Raw genomic sequence first — 19961 nt, 5'->3', positions numbered from 1 at the left:
TTGGCTTATGAGACTGCCGGACGGCAGCCTCCTGAAAGAATCACAGCTCACTCCACTAGGGCTGTGGCTTCCACATGGGCCTTCAAGAACGAGGCTTCTGTTGATCAGATATGTAAGGCAGCGACTTGGTCTTCACTGCACACTTTTTCTAAATTTTACAAATTTGATACTTTTGCTTCTTCTGAGGCTATTTTTGGGAGAAAGGTTTTGCAAGCCGTGGTGCCTTCCATTTAGGTGACCTGATTTGCTCCCTCCCTTCATCCGTGTCCTAAAGCTTTGGTATTGGTTCCCACAAGTAAGGATGACGCCGTGGACCGGACACACCTATGTTGGAGAAAACAGAATTTATGTTTACCTGATAAATTACTTTCTCCAACGGTGTGTCCGGTCCACGGCCCGCCCTGGTTTTTTTAATCAGGTCTGATAATTTATTTTCTTTAACTACAGTCACCACGGTAACATATGGTTTCTCCTATGCAAATATTCCTCCTTAACGTCGGTCGAATGACTGGGGTAGGCGGAGCCTAGGAGGGATCATGTGACCAGCTTTGCTGGGCTCTTTGCCATTTCCTGTTGGGGAAGAGAATATCCCACAAGTAAGGATGACGCCGTGGACCGGACACACCGTTGGAGAAAGTAATTTATCAGGTAAACATAAATTCTGTTTTTGTGTGTGCATGCTCATTTAACCACTCCTTAAACTACACAATTCTGTGTGTGCATGCTCTTTTAACCACTCCTTAGACTACACAATTCTGTGTGTGCATGCTCATTTAACCACTTCTTAGACTACACAATTCTGTGTGTGCATGCTCATTTAACTAATCCTTAGACTACATAATTCTGTGTGTGCATGCTCATTTAACCACTCCTTAGACTACACAATTCTGTGTGTGCATGCTCATTTAACCACTCCTTAGACTACACATTTCTGTGTGTGCATGCTCATTTAACCACTCCTTAGACTACACAATTCTGTGTGTGCATGCTCATTTAACTAATCCTTAGACTACATAAGTCTGTGTGTGCATGCTCATTTAACCACTCCTTAGACTACACAATTCTGTGTGTGCATGCTCATTTAACTAACCCTTAGGCTTCACAATTCTGTGTGTGCATGCTCATTTAGCCACTCCTTAGACTACACAATTCTGTGTGTGCATGCTCATTTAACCATTTCTTAAACTACGCAATTCTGTGTGTACCTGCTCATTTAACTAATCCTTAGATTTCACAATTCTGTGTGTGCATGCTCATTTAAATAATCCTTAGATTACACAATTCTGTGTGTGCATGCTCATTTAACCACTCCTTAGACTACACAATTCTGTGTGTGCATGCTCATTTAACCACTCCTTAGACTACACAATTCTGTGTGTGCATGCTCATTTAACTACCCCTTAGACTATAAAATTCTGTGTGTGCATGCTCATTTAACCACTCCTTAGACTACACAATTCTTTATGTGCATGCTCATTTAACTAATCCTTAGACTACACAATTCTGTGTGTGGATGCTCATTTAACTAATCCTTAGACTACACAATTCTGTATGTGCATGCTCATTTAACTAATCCTTAGACTACACAATTCTGTGTGTGCATGCTCATTTAACTACTCCTTAGACTACACAATTCTGTGTGTGCATGCTCATTTAACCACTTCTTTAAACTACACAATTCTGTGTGTGCATGCTCATTTAACTACCCCTTAGACTATACAATTCTGTGTGTGCATGCTCATTTAACCACTCCTTAGACTACACAATTCTGTGTGCATGCTCATTTAACCACTTCTTAGACTACACAATGTTGTGTGTGCATACTCATTTAACCACTTCTTAAACTACACAATTCTGTGTGTATGCTCATTTAACCACTTCTTAAACTACACAATTCTGTGTGTGCATGCTTATTTAACCACTCCTTAGACTACACAATTCTGTGTGTGCATGCTCATTTAACCACTCCTTAGACTACACAATTCTGTGTGTGCATGCTCATTTTAACTAATCCTTAGGCTACACAATTCTGTGTGTGCATGCTCATTTAACTAATCCTTAGGCTACACAATTCTGTGTGTGCATGCTCATTTAACTAATCCTTAGACTACATAATTCTGTGTGTGCATGCTCATTTAACCACTCCTTAGACTACACAATTCTGTGTGTCCATGCTCATTTAACCACTCCTTAGACTACACAATTCTGTGTGTGCATTCTCATTTAACCACTCCTTAGACTACACAATTCTGTGTGTGCATGCTCATTTACTAATTCTTAAACTACACAATTCTGTGTGTGCATGTTCATTTAACCACTCCTTAAACTACACAATTCTGTGTGTGCATGCTCATTTAACCACTCCTTAGACTACACAATTCTGTGTGTGCATGCTCATTTAACCACTCCTTAGACTATACAATTCTGTGTCTCCATACTCATTGAACCACTCATTAAACTACACAATTCTGTGTGTGCATGCTCATTTAACCACTTCTTAGACTACACAATTCTGTGTGTGCATGCTCATTTAACCACTCCTTAGACTACACAATTCTGTGTGTGCATGCTCATTTAACCACTTCTTAGACTACACAATTCTGTGTGTGCATGCTCATTTAACTAATCCTTAGACTACATAATTCTGTGTGTGCATGCTCATTTAACCACTTCTTAGACTACACAATTCTGTGTGTGCATGCTCATTTACCTAATCCTTAGACTACATAAGTCTGTGTGTGCATGCTCATTTAACCACTCCTTAGACTACACAATTCTGTGTGTGCATGCTCATTTAACTAATCCTTAGACTACATAATTCTGTGTGTGCATGCTCATTTAACCACTCCTTAGACTCCACAATTCTGTGTGTGCATGCTCATTTAACCACTCCTTAGACTACACATTTCTGTGTGTGCATGCTCATTTAACCACTCCTTAGACTACACAATTCTGTGTGTGCATGCTCATTTAACTAATCCTTAGACTACATAAGTCTGTGTGTGCATGCTCATTTAACCACTCCTTAGACTACACAATTCTGTGTGTGCATGCTCATTTAACCATTTCTTAAACTACGCAATTCTGTGTGTACCTGCTCATTTAACTAATCCTTAGATTTCACAATTCTGTGTGTGCATGCTCATTTAAATAATCCTTAGATTACACAATTCTGTGTGTGCATGCTCATTTAACCACTCCTTAGACTACACAATTCTGTGTGTGCATGCTCATTTAACCACTCCTTAGACTACACAATTCTGTGTGTGCATGCTCATTTAACTACCCCTTAGACTATAAAATTCTGTGTGTGCATGCTCATTTAACCACTCCTTAGACTACACAATTCTTTATGTGCATGCTCATTTAACTAATCCTTAGACTACACAATTCTGTGTGTGCATGCTCATTTAACTAATCCTTAGACTACACAATTCTGTATGTGCATGCTCATTTAACTAATCCTTAGACTACACAATTCTGTGTGTGCATGCTCATTTAACTTCTCCTTAGACTACACAATTCTGTGTGTGCATGCTCATTTAACCACTTCTTTAAACTACACAATTCTGTGTGTGCATGCTCATTTAACTACCCCTTAGACTATACAATTCTGTGTGTGCATGCTCATTTAACCACTCCTTAGACTACACAATTCTGTGTGCATGCTCATTTAACCACTTCTTAGACTACACAATGTTGTGTGTGCATACTCATTTAACCACTTCTTAAACTACACAATTCTGTGTGTATGCTCATTTAACCACTTCTTAAACTACACAATTCTGTGTGTGCATGCTCATTTAACCACTCCTTAGACTACACAATTCTGTGTGTGCATGCTCATTTAACCACTCCTTAGACTACACAATTCTGTGTGTGCATGCTCATTTTAACTAATCCTTAGGCTACACAATTCTGTGTGTGCATGCTCATTTAACTAATCCTTAGGCTACACAATTCTGTGTGTGCATGCTCATTTAACTAATCCTTAGACTACATAATTCTGTGTGTGCATGCTCATTTAACCACTCCTTAGACTACACAATTCTGTGTGTGCATGCTCATTTAACCACTCCTTAGACTACACAATTCTGTGTGTGCATGCTCATTTAACCACTCCTTAGACTACACAATTCTGTGTGTGCATGCTCATTTACTAATTCTTAAACTACACAATTCTGTGTGTGCATGTTCATTTAACCACTCCTTAAACTACACAATTCTGTGTGTGCATGCTCATTTAACCACTCCTTAGACTACACAATTCTGTGTGTGCATGCTCATTTAACCACTCCTTAGACTACACAATTCTGTGTGTGCTTGCTCATTTAACCACTCCTTAGACTATACAATTCTGTGTCTGCATACTCATTGAACAACTTCTTAGACTACACAATTCTGTGTGTGCATGCTTATTTAACTAATCCTTAGACTACACATTTCTGTGTGTGCATGCTCATTTAACCACTCCTTAGACTACACAATTCTGTGTGTGCATGCTCATTTAACCACTTCTTAAGCTACACAATTCTGTGTGTGCATGCTTATTTAACTAATCCTTAGACTACACAATTCTGTGTGTGCATGCTCATTTAACTAATCCTTAGACTACACAATTCTGTGTGTGCATGCTCATTTAACCACTCCTTAGACTTCACAATTCTGTGTGTGCATGCTCATTTAACTACCCCTTAGACTACACAATTCTGTGTATACATGCTCATTTAACCACTCCTTAGACTACACAATTCTGTGTGCATGCTCATTTAACCACTTCTTAAATTACATAATTCTGTATGTGCATGCTCATTTAACTAATCCTTAGACTACACAATTCTGTATGTGCATGCTCATTTAGCTAATCCTTAGACTACACAATTCTGTGTGTGCATGCTCATTTAACTAATCCTTAGACTACACAATTCTGTGTGTGCATGCTCATTTAACCACTCCTTAGACTTCACAATTCTGTGTGTGCATGCTCATTTAACTACCCCTTAGACTACACAATTCTGTGTATGCATGCTCATTTAACCATTCTTAGACTACACAATTCTGTATGTGCATGCTCATTTAACCACTCCTTAGACTACACAATTGTGTGTGTGCATGCTCATTTAACTAATCCTTAGACTACACAATTCTGTGTGTGCATGCTCATTTAACCATTCTTAGACTACACAATTCTGTATGTGCATGCTCATTTAACCACTCCTTAGACTACACAATTCTGTGTGTGCATGCTCATTTAACTAATCCTTAGACTACACAATGCTGTATGTGCATGCTCATTTAACTAATCCTTAGACTACACAATTCTGTATGTGCATGCTCATTTAACTAATCCTTAGACTACACAATTCTGTGTGTGCATAGTCATTTAACTACCCCTTAGACTACACAATTCTGTGTATGCATGCTCATTTAACCACTCCTTAGACTACACAATTCTGTGTGCATGCTCATTTAACCACTTCTTAAACGACATAATTCTGTGTGTGCATGATCATTTAACTAATCCTTAGACTACACAATTCTGTGTGTGCATGCTCATTTAACCACTTCTTAAACTACACAATTCTGTGTGTGTATTCTCATTTAACCACTCCTTAGACTACACAATTCTGTGTGTGCATGCTCATTTAACCACTCCTTAGACTACACAATTCTGTGTGTGCATGCTCATTTAACCACTTCTTAAACTACACAATTCTGTGTGTGCATTCTCATTTACTAATTCTTAAACTACACAATTCTGTGTGTGCATGTTCATTTAACCACTCCTTAAACTACACAATTCTGTGTGTGCATGCTCATTTAACCACTCCTTAGACTATACAATTCTGTGTCTGCATACTCATTGAACCACTCATTAAACTACACAATTCTGTGTGTGCATGCTCATTTAACCACTTCTTAGACTACACAATTCTGTGTGTGCATGCTCATTTAACCACTTCTTAAGCTACACAATTCTGTGTGTGCATGCTCATTTAACTAACCCTTAGGCTTCACAATTCTGTGTGTGCATGCTCATTTAACCATTTCTTAAACTACGCAATTCTGTGTATGCATTCTCATTTAACCACTCCTTAGACTACACAATTCTGTGTGTGCATGCTCATTTAACCACTTCTTAAACTACACAATTCTGTGTGTGCATTCTCATTTAACCACTCCTTAGACTTCACAATTCTGTGTGTGCATGCTCATTTAACTACCCCTTAGATTATACAATTATGTGTGTGCATGCTCATTTAACCACTCCTTAGACTACACAATGCGGTGTGTGCATGCTCATTTAACCACTTCTTAGACTACACAATTCTGTGTGTGCATGCTCATTTAACCACTTTTTAAACTACACAATTCTGTGTGTGCATGCTCATTTAACCACTCCTTAGACTACACAATTCTGTATGTGCATGCTCATTTAACCACTCCTTAGACTACATAATTCTGTGTGTGCATGCTCATTTAACTAATCCTTAGACTACACAATTCTGTGTGTGCATGCTCATTTAACCATTCTTAGACTACACAATTCTGTATGTGCATGCTCATTTAACCACTCCTTAGACTACACAATTCTGTGTGTGCATGCTCATTTAACTAATCCTTAGACTACACAATGCTGTATGTGCATGCTCATTTAACTAATCCTTAGACTACACAATTCTGTATGTGCATGCTCATTTAACTAATCCTTAGACTACACAATTCTGTGTGTGCATGCTCATTTAACTACCCCTTAGACTACACAATTCTGTGTATGCATGCTCATTTAACCACTCCTTAGACTACACAATTCTGTGTGCATGCTCATTTAACCACTTCTTAAACGACATAATTCTGTGTGTGCATGATCATTTAACTAATCCTTAGACTACACAATTCTGTGTGTGCATGCTCATTTAACCACTTCTTAAACTACACAATTCTGTGTGTGTATTCTCATTTAACCACTCCTTAGACTACACAATTCTGTGTGTGCATGCTCATTTAACCACTCCTTAGACTACACAATTCTGTGTGTGCATGCTCATTTAACCACTTCTTAAACTACACAATTCTGTGTGTGCATTCTCATTTACTAATTCTTAAACTACACAATTCTGTGTGTGCATGTTCATTTAACCACTCCTTAAACTACACAATTCTGTGTGTGCATGCTCATTTAACCACTCCTTAGACTATACAATTCTGTGTCTGCATACTCATTGAACCACTCATTAAACTACACAATTCTGTGTGTGCATGCTCATTTAACCACTTCTTAAGCTACACAATTCTGTGTGTGCATGCTCATTTAACTAACCCTTAGGCTTCACAATTCTGTGTGTGCATGCTCATTTAACCATTTCTTAAACTACGCAATTCTGTGTATGCCTGCTCATTTAACCACTCCTTAGACTACACAATTCTTTATGTGCATGCTCATTTAGCTAATCCTTAGACTACACAATTCTGTGTGTGCATGCTCATTTAACCATTCTTAGACTACACAATTCTGTATGTGCATGCTCATTTAACCACTCCTTAGACTACACAATTCTGTGTGTGCATGCTCATTTAACTAATCCTTAGACTACACAATTCTGTATGTGCATGCTCATTTAACTAATCCTTAGACTACACAATTCTGTATGTGCATGCTCATTTAACTAATCCTTAGACTACACAATTCTGTGTGTGCATGCTCATTTAACTAATCCTTAGACTACACAATTCTGTATGTGCATGCTCATTTAACCACTCCTTAGACTTCACAATTCTGTGTGTGCATGCTCATTTAACTAATCCTTAGACTACACAATTCTGTGTGTGCATGCTCATTTAACCACTTCTTAAACTACACAATTCTGTGTGTGCATTCTCATTTAACCACTCCTTAGACTACACAATTCTGTGTGTGCATGCTCATTTAACCACTCCTTAGACTACACAATTCTGTGTGTGCATGCTCATTTAACCACTTCTTAAACTACACAATTCTGTGTGTGCATGCTCATTTAACCACTTCTTAAACTACACAATTCTGTGTGTGCATGCTCATTTAACCACTCCTTAGATTACACAATTCTGTGTGTGCATTCTCATTTAACCACTCCTTAAACTACACAATTCTGTGTGTGCATGCTCATTTAACCACTCCTTAGATTACACAATTCTGTGTGTGCATGCTCATTTAACCACTCCTTAAACTACACAATTCTGTGTGTGCATTCTCATTTAACCACTCCTTAGATTACACAATTCTGTGTGTGCATTCTCATTTAACCACTCCTTATACTACACAATTCTGTGTGTGCATGCTCATTTAACCACTCCTTAGACTTCACAATTCTGTGTGTGCATGCTCATTTAACTACCCCTTAGACTACACAATTCTGTGTATGCATGCTCATTTAACCACTCCTTAGACTACACAATTCTGTGTGCATGCTCATTTAACCACTTCTTAAACGACATAATTCTGTGTGTGCATGATCATTTAACTAATCCTTAGACTACACAATTCTGTGTGTGCATGCTCATTTAACCACTTCTTAAACTACACAATTCTGTGTGTGTATTCTCATTTAACCACTCCTTAGACTACACAATTCTGTGTGTGCATGCTCATTTAACCACTCCTTAGACTACACAATTCTGTGTGTGCATGCTCATTTAACCACTTCTTAAACTACACAATTCTGTGTGTGCATTCTCATTTACTAATTCTTAAACTACACAATTCTGTGTGTGCATGTTCATTTAACCACTCCTTAAACTACACAATTCTGTGTGTGCATGCTCATTTAACCACTCCTTAGACTATACAATTCTGTGTCTGCATACTCATTGAACCACTCATTAAACTACACAATTCTGTGTGTGCATGCTCATTTAACCACTTCTTAGACTACACAATTCTGTGTGTGCATGCTCATTTAACCACTTCTTAAGCTACACAATTCTGTGTGTGCATGCTCATTTAACTAACCCTTAGGCTTCACAATTCTGTGTGTGCATGCTCATTTAACCATTTCTTAAACTACGCAATTCTGTGTATGCCTGCTCATTTAACCACTCCTTAGACTACACAATTCTTTATGTGCATGCTCATTTAGCTAATCCTTAGACTACACAATTCTGTGTGTGCATGCTCATTTAACCATTCTTAGACTACACAATTCTGTATGTGCATGCTCATTTAACCACTCCTTAGACTACACAATTCTGTGTGTGCATGCTCATTTAACTAATCCTTAGACTACTCAATTCTGTATGTGCATGCTCATTTAACTAATCCTTAGACTACACAATTCTGTATGTGCATGCTCATTTAACTAATCCTTAGACTACACAATTCTGTGTGTGCATGCTCATTTAACTAATCCTTAGACTACACAATTCTGTATGTGCATGCTCATTTAACCACTCCTTAGACTTCACAATTCTGTGTGTGCATGCTCATTTAACTAATCCTTAGACTACACAATTCTGTGTGTGCATGCTCATTTAACCACTTCTTAAACTACACAATTCTGTGTGTGCATTCTCATTTAACCACTCCTTAGACTACACAATTCTGTGTGTGCATGCTCATTTAACCACTCCTTAGACTACACAATTCTGTGTGTGCATGCTCATTTAACCACTTCTTAAACTACACAATTCTGTGTGTGCATGCTCATTTAACCACTTCTTAAACTACACAATTCTGTGTGTGCATGCTCATTTAACCACTCCTTAGATTACACAATTCTGTGTGTGCATTCTCATTTAACCACTCCTTAAACTACACAATTCTGTGTGTGCATGCTCATTTAACCACTCCTTAGATTACACAATTCTGTGTGTGCATGCTCATTTAACCACTCCTTAAACTACACAATTCTGTGTGTGCATTCTCATTTAACCACTCCTTAGATTACACAATTCTGTGTGTGCATTCTCATTTAACCACTCCTTATACTACACAATTCTGTGTGTGCATGCTCATTTAACCACTCCTTAGACTTCACAATTCTGTGTGTGCATGCTCATTTAACTACCCCTTAGACTACACAATTCTGTTTGTGCATGCTCATTTAACTAATCCTTAGACTACACAATTCTGTGTGTGCATGCTCATTTAACTAATCCTTAGACTACACAATTCTGTGTGTGCATGCTCATTTAACCACTCCTTAGACTACACAATTCTGTATGTGCATTCTCATTTAACCACTCCTTAGACTACACAATTCTGTATGTGCATTCTCATTTAACCACTCCTTAGACTACACAATTCTGTGTGTGCATGCTCATTTAACCACTCCTTAGACTTCACAATTCTGTGTGTGCATGCTCATTTAACTACCCCTTAGACTACATAATTCTGTGTGTGCATGCTCATTTAACTAATCCTTAGACTACACAATTATGTGTGTGCATGCTCATTTAACCACTTCTTAAACTACACAATTCTGTGTGTACATTCTCATTTAACCACTCCTTAGACTACACAATTCTGTGTGTGCATGCTCATTTAACCACTTCTTAAACTACACAATTCTGTGTGTGCATTCTCATTTAACCACTCCTTAGACTTCACAATTCTGTGTGTGCATGCTCATTTAACTACCCCTTAGATTATACAATTATGTGTGTGCATGCTCATTTAACCACTCCTTAGACTACACAATGCGGTGTGTGCATGCTCATTTAACCACTTCTTAGACTACACAATTCTGTGTGCGCATGCTCATTTAACCACTTTTTAAACTACACAATTCTGTGTGTGCATGCTCATTTAACCACTCCTTAGACTACACAATTCTGTATGTGCATGCTCATTTAACCACTCCTTAGACTACATAATTCTGTGTGTGCATGCTCATTTATCTAATCTTTAGACTACACAATTCTGTGTGTGCATGCTCATTTAACTAATCCTTAGACTATACAATTCGGTGTGTGCATGCTCATTTAACTAATCCTTAGACTATACAATTCGGTGTGTGCATGCTCATTTAACAAATCCTTAGACTATACAATTCGGTGTGTGCATGCTCATTTAACTAATCCTTAGACTCTACACAATTCTGTGGGTGCATGCTCATTTAACTACTACTTAGACTACACAATTCTGTCGTGGGTAGGTTTATGTGAACTAGCTCTTTAAGCCCAGGTTTTAATTTTAGCTTCCACCTGTTTAAGGCGTGTTTTTTACGACTCGTCTAAGGAGGTCGCCTTACTAGGCTGGTTGTTATGCCTTAGCTGGCGGTCGGGCAGGGCCCAGAGAGCGGGCAGGGACAGAGAAGAGTGTTGCTCTGTGATGGGAGAGGCAACGCCCGCTAGGTGCGACCTAGGGGTTACTCCCCCCTACGAATCATAGGCCAAAATAACTCTACCAGCTTACAGCTTTCTCTCTCTGCCAATTGGGTGCGCGCAATCCGTGCCGCGCTGCTAACAACGTGTAGGTCCCTGGCCGTCTGTCAGTAGGGGTTAGATTAGCTAGTTCATTGCCGCCACCAAATTTAGATTAAGAACTTTATACAGTTCTTTGTGTTTATTTAATAAGTTGCCTAGGTTGGCATATTTAAATAGCCTAAGTTAAGAGGTTTATTTTTGTTTAAATAAACGTGAACGTGACCGGTCTTTAGCCCAAAACCTGTTGTCGTGTGTTATTGGTTTATTTATTTCTAGGGTACATAAGACGTAATAGGAAGTTTATCTCTTATGTCAAAATTTAGCTCCAAGCGAACCTCCCAATATTTCCTGCTGCACCAATACAAATTCCCTTCCATTTTTATTTCAACTTGTTTGTTTCATTATGTGTCAGTATGTGTGAGTGACAGTATGTGTGAGTGACAGTATGTGTGAGTGACAGTGTGTGTATATGCCAATGTATCTGTATGCATAGAAGAAGTGTATGAAAGTGTATTAAAGTTTAGCATATAGTGACTTCAAAATGTATAGTGTACAGTACAAATAAACTCGGTATATTTCACTTTTTTGTCGCCCCCCCCCCCCCCCCCCCTGGAAAAATGTCTGCGGACCCCCATGTTAGTTCATTGCTGCGGTGGGGCTTCCTTTATCTGTGTCTTTAACCCCTTTGTAACAGTGTAATAATAAAATGTTCTCACTTTTTTGCGCTTTTATGTTAGTTTAAATATATATATATTTACCTTGCAAGTAGTACAGATGCGTGTTTTAGAATTTTACAATACGGAATAAAAGAAAAAATAATATTATTGCAGCTATAATTTGTTTACTAACTTAACAATGTTAAAGATTTTGTTTAAAAAATAAAAACAAACCTTGTGTTGTATTAAGTTAATCCCTCTGTTTCTTTTGGTTGTGTTTCAGTTTAGTTTTCCTTTTGTTGAAACATACTTAGTAGAAGAAGTCACAGTAAGCATAATGAACGAAAACACAGATGAACATGAACAAAATAGGGAATTGCATAAAATTTCTACTGGAAATATCCACCCGTGGAATATTGATGGGGATCTACTGGAGACATCCTCAGAAGTTTGCATCAGGTGAGACAGTTTCAATTCATTTCTAACTTTATAGAAAGAATTGTCTAAAGTTTACCGTCCATAAAACAAAGTATTTTGGTATTGACCTAGTAGATTCATCTAATTCCCTTCTCATAATCATTTAAGACCCCGATCATTTAAGGATTGCTGGGTCATTTCCGTCTCGGCAGTGCTCCTGCCATGCAAAATGTTATAAAAAGTGGTCTGACGATGGCGATGAGCCTTCTATAGGAAAGTATGGGGCTTGCTGAACATTCCGAGAACATCATCAGTGAATATGAATCTCAACATATGTGTGTTTCATAAATATAAAAATGGATTTTGTTTTGTAATAGTTAAAATTATCTTTATGCAAACTAAGTGTCACAGTCAATGTATTATATTTCTTACAATTGCTTCACAAGTGAAAGGTGGCACAACGGACAAAAGGGGGGCACGTCAGGCATGTGTGAAAATGTTTACCTAAGCTAGCAGCTATTTTTGTGTGTATATATATATATATATATATATATATTTATATATGTGTACATATGTATTTATATGTATATATGTATTTACAGACATATATACACATATAAACACATAAATACATATATGCACATATATAGACACATATGTAAGTGCATTGGAGTTCTTTGCAATTAAGTAGATGAAAACATGTAAAACTATATTTATGCAATACTCATCCTATATAATAAAAGGCCAGGTATGTTTGTCAGATGCAGTCATGCGCAGTAGAGACTGCGCGAGGACAAACATGCCTGGCCTTTAGGATCAACTTCAGATCAGATCGGCCGTTGCGGGGGGCGTGGTCGGGTTTAGTGGATGTGGCAAGGGGCGTGGCCGGTGGGAGTCGTGATATGGGCGTGGTCGGCCCAGGAGTGGGCGTGGTTGCCTGAGAGTGGGCGTGGTCTGAGAGCGACAAAGAGTGGGGAGAGATAGAGGGAGAAAAAGAGAGGGAAAAGAGAGAGGAAAGAGGGGGCAAATAGAGGGGGAGAGAGAGCTAAAGAGAGGGGGGAGAGAAAGAGAGCAAAAGAAAGGGGGAGAGAGAGTTAAAGAGAGGGCAGAGAATGCAAAAGAAAGGGGGGAGAGAGCAAAAGAGAGGGGGGAGAGAGAAAGAGAGGGGGGAGAGAGAGAGGGGGAGAGAGTTAAAGAGAGGGGGAGAAAGCAAAAGAAAGGGGAGAGAGAGCAAAAGAGAGGGGAGAGAGCAAAAGAGAGGGGAGAGAGCAAATGAGAGGGGGAGAGAGAGCAAAAGAGAGGGGGAGAGAGAGCAAACGAGAGGAGGGGAGAGAGAACAAAAGAGGGGGGAGAGAAAGCACTCGCTCTCCCCCCTCTCTTTTGCTCTCTCTCTCTCCCCCATCTCTTTTGCTCTCTCCTCCTCTATTTTACTCTCTTTCTCTCTCCCCCTTTCTTTTGCTCTCTCTCTCCCCCCTCTCTTTTGCTCTCTCCCCCTCTCTTTTGCTCTCTCCCCCCTCTCTTTTGCTTTCTCTCTCCCCTCTCTTTTGCTTTCTCTCTCCCACCTATAATGCTCTCTCTCTCCCCTCTTTTTCTCTCTCTCCCCTCTCTTTTTTGCTCTCTCTCCCCCTCTCTTTTGCTCTCTCTCCCCCTCTCTTTCGCTCTCTCTCCCCCTCTCTTTTGTTCTCCCCTCTCTCCTTTGCTCTCTCTCCCCCCTCTCCTTTGCTTTATCTCCCTCTCTTCTTTGCTCTCTCTCCCCCTCTAATCAAAAAACACACTATCGGCCAGATTACGAGTTTTGCGTTATGAGCTGTGCGGTGCTACCGTGCAGTTTTTTCTCACTGTTCACTTACAGGTTTTTACAAAGCCAGTGTTAAAAGACAAAAAGTGAGTGTAGAGCAAACTTGTGCTCCATACTGCACTCCAATACCAGCGCTGCTTAAGTCAGCGGTGAGCTGGTCGTACGTGCTCGTGCACAATTTCCCCATAGACATCAATGGGGAGAGCCAGCTGAGAAAAAGTCTAACACCTGCCAAAAAGCAGCGTAAATCTCAGTAACGCAGCCCTATTGATTCCTATGGGGAAACTAAAGTTATGTTTACACCTAACATGAACCCAGAGTCTAAACACCCCTAATATTACACTTACACCTACATTATACTTATTAACCCTAATCTGCCGCTCCGGACATCGCTGCCACCTACATTTATATTTATTAACCCCTAATCTGCTGCCCCCAACATCGCCGACACCTACATTATATTTATTAACCCCTAATCTGCCGCCCCCAATGTCGCCGCAACCTACCTACACTTATTTACCCCTAATCTGCCGCCCCAACGTCGCAGCCACTATTCTAAATTTATTAACCCCTAAACCTAATTCTAACCCTAACACCCCCTAGCTTAAATATAATTAAAATAAATCTAAATAAAACCTACAATTATTACCTAAATAATTCCTATTTAAAACTAAATACTTACCTATAAAATAAACCCTTAGCTAGCTACAGTATAACTAATAGTTACATTGTATCTAGCTTAGGGTTTATTTTTATTTTACAGGCAAGTTTGTATTTATTTTAACTAGGTAGAATAGTTATTAAATAGTTATTAACTATTTAATAACTACCTAACAAACATAAATACAAATTTACCTGTAAAATAAAACCTAACCTAAGTTACACTAACACCTAACACTACACTACAATTAAATAAATTCCCTACATTAAATACAATTAAATAAATTAAATTAGCTAAATCACAAAAAAACACTAAATTACAGATATTTAAACTAATTACACCTAATCTAATAGCCCTATCAAAATAAAAAAGCCCCCCCAAAATAAAAAATCCCCTAACCTAAACTATCATTGCCCCAAAGAAATCAGCTCTTTTACCTGTAAAAAAAATACAAACAACCCCCCAACAGTAAAACCAACCCCCCAAATAAAAGCCTAACTAAAAAAAACTAAGCTCCCCATTGCCCTGAAAAGGGCATTTGGATGGGCATTGCCCTTAAAAGGGCATTTAGCTCTATTGCAGGCCTAAAGCCCTAACCTAAAAAACAAACCCACCCAATACACCCTTAAAAAATCCTAACACTAACCCCCGAAGATTCACTTACTGGGAGAAGTCTTCATCCAAGCGGCAAGATGTCCTCAACGAAGCCGGCAGAAGTGGTCCTCCAGATGGGCAGAAGTCTTCATCCAGACGGCATCTTCTATCTTCATCCTTCTGGCGCGGTGCGGGTCCACCTTCAAGACATCCGACACAGAGCATCCTCTTCTTCCGATGGACTAACGACGAATGAAGTTCCCTTTAAATCATCCACGATGGATGATCATCCAAGATGGCGTCCCTTAGATTCCGATTGGCTGATAGAATTTCTTACAATTGCTTATCTCACAAGTGAAAGGGGGCACAACAGACAAAAGGGGGGCACGTCATCGGAATTAAGGTAGCAAAATCCTATTGGCTGATTGAATCAGCCAATAGGATTGAGCTCACATTCTATTGGCTGTTCCAATCAGCCAGTGGAATGCGAGCTCAATCCTATTGGCTGATTGGATCAGCCAATAGGATTAAAGTTCAATCCTATTGGCTGATTGGATCAGCCAATAGGATTTTTTCTACCTTAATTCCGATTGGCTGATAGAATTCTATCAGCCAATCAGAATCTAAGGGACGCCATTGGATGACGTCATTTAAAGGTACCTTCATTCGTCGTTAGTCCGTCGGAAGAAGAGGATGCACTTCTGCCCGTCTGGAGGACCACTTCTGCCGGCTTCGTTGAGGACATCTTGCCGCTTGAAGACTTCTCCCGGTAAGTGAATCTTCGGGGGTTAGTGTTAGGAAGTTTTTAAGGGTGTATTGAGTGGGTTTATATTTTAGGTTAGGGCTTTGGGCCTGCAATAGAGCTAAATGCCCTTTTAAGGGCAATGCCCATCCAAATGCCCTTTTCAGGGCAATAATGGGGAGTTTAGGTTTTTTTAGTTAGGCTTTTATTTGGGGGGTTGGTTGTGTGGGTGGTAGGTTTTACTGTTGATAGTTTAGTTTAGGCTAGGGTTTTTTTTTATTTTGGGGGGGCTTTTTTTTATTTTGATAGGGCTATTTGATTAGGTGTAATTAGTTTAAATATCTTGTAAAAAAAAAAATTCTGTAATTTAGTGTTTTTTTTGTTATTTAGCTAATTTAATTTAATTTATTTAATTGTATTTAATGTAGGGAATTTATTTAATTGTAGTGTACTGTTAGGTGTTAGTGTAACTTAGGTTAGGTTTTATTTTACAGGTAAATTTGTATTTATTTTAGTTAGGTAGTTATTAAATAGTTAATAACTATTTAATAACTATTCTACCTAGTTAAAATCAATACAAACTTGCCTGTAAAATAAAAATAAATCCTAAGTTAGATACAATGTAACTATTAGTTATATTGTAGCTAGCATAGGGTTTATTTTATAGGTAAGTATTTAGTTTTAAATAGGAATAATTTGGTTAATGATAGTAATTTTATTTAGATTTATTTAAATTATATTTAAGTTAGGGGGTGTTAGGGTTAGACTTAGGTTTAAAGGGTTAATAAATTTGAATAGTGGCGGCGACGTTGGGGACAGCAGATTAGGGGTTAATAAATGTAGGTAGGTGGCGGCGATGTTGGGGGCATCAGTTTAGGAGTTAATAAATATAATGTAGGTTGTGGCGACGTTAGGGGCGGCAGATTAGGGGTTAATAAGTATAATGTAGGTGGCGGCGATGTTAGGGGCATCAGATTAGGGGTTAATAATATTTAACTAGTGTTTGCGAGGCGGGAGTGCAGCGGTTTAGGGGTTAATATGTTTATTCTAGTGGCAGCGATGTCCGGAGCGGCAGATTAGGGGTTAAAATTTTTATTATAGTGTTTGCGATGCAGGAGGGCCTCGGTTTATGGGTTAATAGGTAGTTTATGGGTGTTAGTGTACTTTTTAGCACTTTAGTTATGGGTTTTATGCTACGGCGTTGTACTGACTTTAGAATGCGTTACGGATCTTGGAGGTAGAGGCTGTACCGCTCACTTTTTGGCCTCCCAGGACAAACTCGTAATACCAGTGCTATGGAAGCCCCATAGATAAAAGGGTTTACGAACTTTACGTAAGTCGGTTTGCGGTAAGGCCAAAGAAGTGTGCGGTGCCCCTATACCTGCAAGACTCGTAATAGCAGCGGTAGTGAAAAACCAGTGTTAGGACCTGTTAACGCTGCTTTTTCAGCTTACCACAAAACTCGTAATCTAGCCATATGAAAAGACACAGTGTGGACTGATACTGCTGGACCTAGATTCATGACCTATACATGCCATCCTGATATCTTGTGACTTTGAGCCATCTTTGTCTGTACTGATTTGTGAGTGACTCTGATGGACAATCTATGGCCATAGGTCTTTGAGTACAGATTCTGCAAGCTTGCTTTCTGTCCACATACTGCAGCGGTCTAGGCTAGTGGTGTGCAGCACACCTAGGGGGCAACCTTTTATTGTGTTTTTGTGTGTGTGTCTTTTCATGGTGTGTTTTTTTTTATTAAAACCTTTTATATGCGGGGGGGCGGAGCCAGCAGCCGAAGCTACAAGACGTGCCATGCTTGAGCTCCTGATGTTTGCTCTCAAAATACTTATATTTATGGCAAGTTGAGATTTTGTATTCCCCACTATTCGACCTCTAACATGTAGTGGCATCAGAGGACATAGGATTTTGGGCTTTGGGAGACAAATAGTAGACAATGTAACTAATACAAAGACTTTTCTGCTTGCTGGGATCGTGATATGAGGTGAACCGCCATCTTGAAAATGACTAAACACCGTTTCTTTATTTAAAATAACATCTCCTACTGTCTTAGCGCTTTATAACCTACACTATGGAAAGGCAAATAATAGCTGCACTTCATAACTTAGGGCTGTTGTTGGACAGACACCGACAAGACATTACTGGTGAACTGAGAGCCACCATGACTCCACAACAGCTTGAGCTGTCGCAGCTGAGAATCGAGGAGGTTGCAGGTGTTTATTATTTAAATACACCGATAGGGAATCTGACTACGCATCGGGAGGCAGAGGGAGTATTCAGCACAGCTACCCGGGGACCCAGTCCTGAGATGACAGACCAGACACCCCTCTGTGAACGACACAGCCCTCTGCAGCCTCCAGATGCATAAACGGATCCTGAGCAGCATGGCGCAACGCAGCTGAAGACAGCTCTGAGACAAGTGAAAGGAAGGAGACGGCTCTGTAACCTGAGTGTCGCATCTCACGCTCTTACTCCCAACATGGAGTTTGACCTGTCAAGAAGTTCAGACCTGGAGGCTTTGCAGAGCGAGTTACTAGATGCCGAAGCCCACTTGAAGCTGCCTTCTAAGCGTCTCTCTCAGCTTGGATTCACCCAGAGTCACGCTGATTCCATTAGAGGAGAATGTTTAGATACCCGATCTGGAATTGGGTAAGCACCTCTTTTTTCTTTGGAAAGCACCGGGCGGATCAAGAGAACTGATTGCACCGTCAAATGACTATCCCTTTATGGGAAATAAGATTAAAACGTGCCAACTATAACCCTCAGATTCCTTGATCGTGCCCATACTGGCTGCAGGCTACTCCTGTAAGGTGCACGCTGACTCCAACTTATGGCCAAAGTTATACCCGGGACTGCTGTAGATGTGAACTTGAACTGCTGGAAATGTTAAGTAGTAGTATACTGCAGAATACACCGCTTATTGTCCTGCAACGATGAGTACCCAGGTTGTTTGTTTTTTAGGCACCCTCATGTTATTTTGAACGAAGGGACATGTCACAATGCAAGAGAGACTTCAGCTTCCAATATCATGAAGTCCCTAATTCTCTACATGTACCGTTATGTGTTTACTGTTACGTTTTCCTCCCACAGGTTCCTTATTATATTTTTAGTCTGATGTTTATTAATCTACTTATGTTTAAGACATTACATTTAGGCTTTATTAGCTTCACGATACACCTTATATTCTCATATCTATCTGCTGGAAACGCAGAAACGCAATGCTGCTTATGTAATCTCACACTGGATTTCTGGTCTTGTGACATACTCCCATGTCTCCCATTTTCTTTAATAGGTGTGATAACCAAAAGTTATCTAATAGTGTGATGATTTAAATATGGAAAAATAAAGGTTTTGTTGCTCTTTTCTTAAAATAAGCAAGAGAAAATGATTTATTAAACTTACTTATTTAAGGTGAGTCATTAATTTTGTAATTGATTGAATATTATGAAACTTCTCTAAGGTATGAATATATAAATATTCAGGAAAGATTATGAGTAACTGAGATTTAAGTTCAGAGAAAGTCATATGTGTTACAAAATTATGCAACAGTAAATGCTGATTAAAGCAGAAAAAGCAAAGCAAAGGATAAGACTGCTTGATAAGGTAAAGGTAATTTCTTCACGCACTCACACTTTCACGCAATAAAATATATACACAGTCCAAACATACTAG

The 19961-nt window shown here is 39.2% G+C and overlaps 1 protein-coding gene across 1 annotated transcript in view; it reads left to right on the top strand.

The window, feature by feature from the left end:
- CERKL (ceramide kinase like) overlaps positions 1-19961 on the top strand; it is a 618864-nt gene that overhangs the window by 557906 nt on the left and 40997 nt on the right. Inside the window, 1 exon segment of the mRNA XM_053698522.1 lies at positions 12343-12518. Within this exon segment, the coding sequence (XP_053554497.1) occupies positions 12343-12518 (176 nt within the window).

This window comes from Bombina bombina, chromosome 1 (assembly GCF_027579735.1).
Source record: "Bombina bombina isolate aBomBom1 chromosome 1, aBomBom1.pri, whole genome shotgun sequence".
Classification (NCBI taxonomy): Eukaryota; Metazoa; Chordata; class Amphibia; order Anura; family Bombinatoridae; genus Bombina; species Bombina bombina.
Note: the sequence above shows the minus strand (reverse complement) of the source record. Positions and strands in the feature narration are given on the sequence as shown.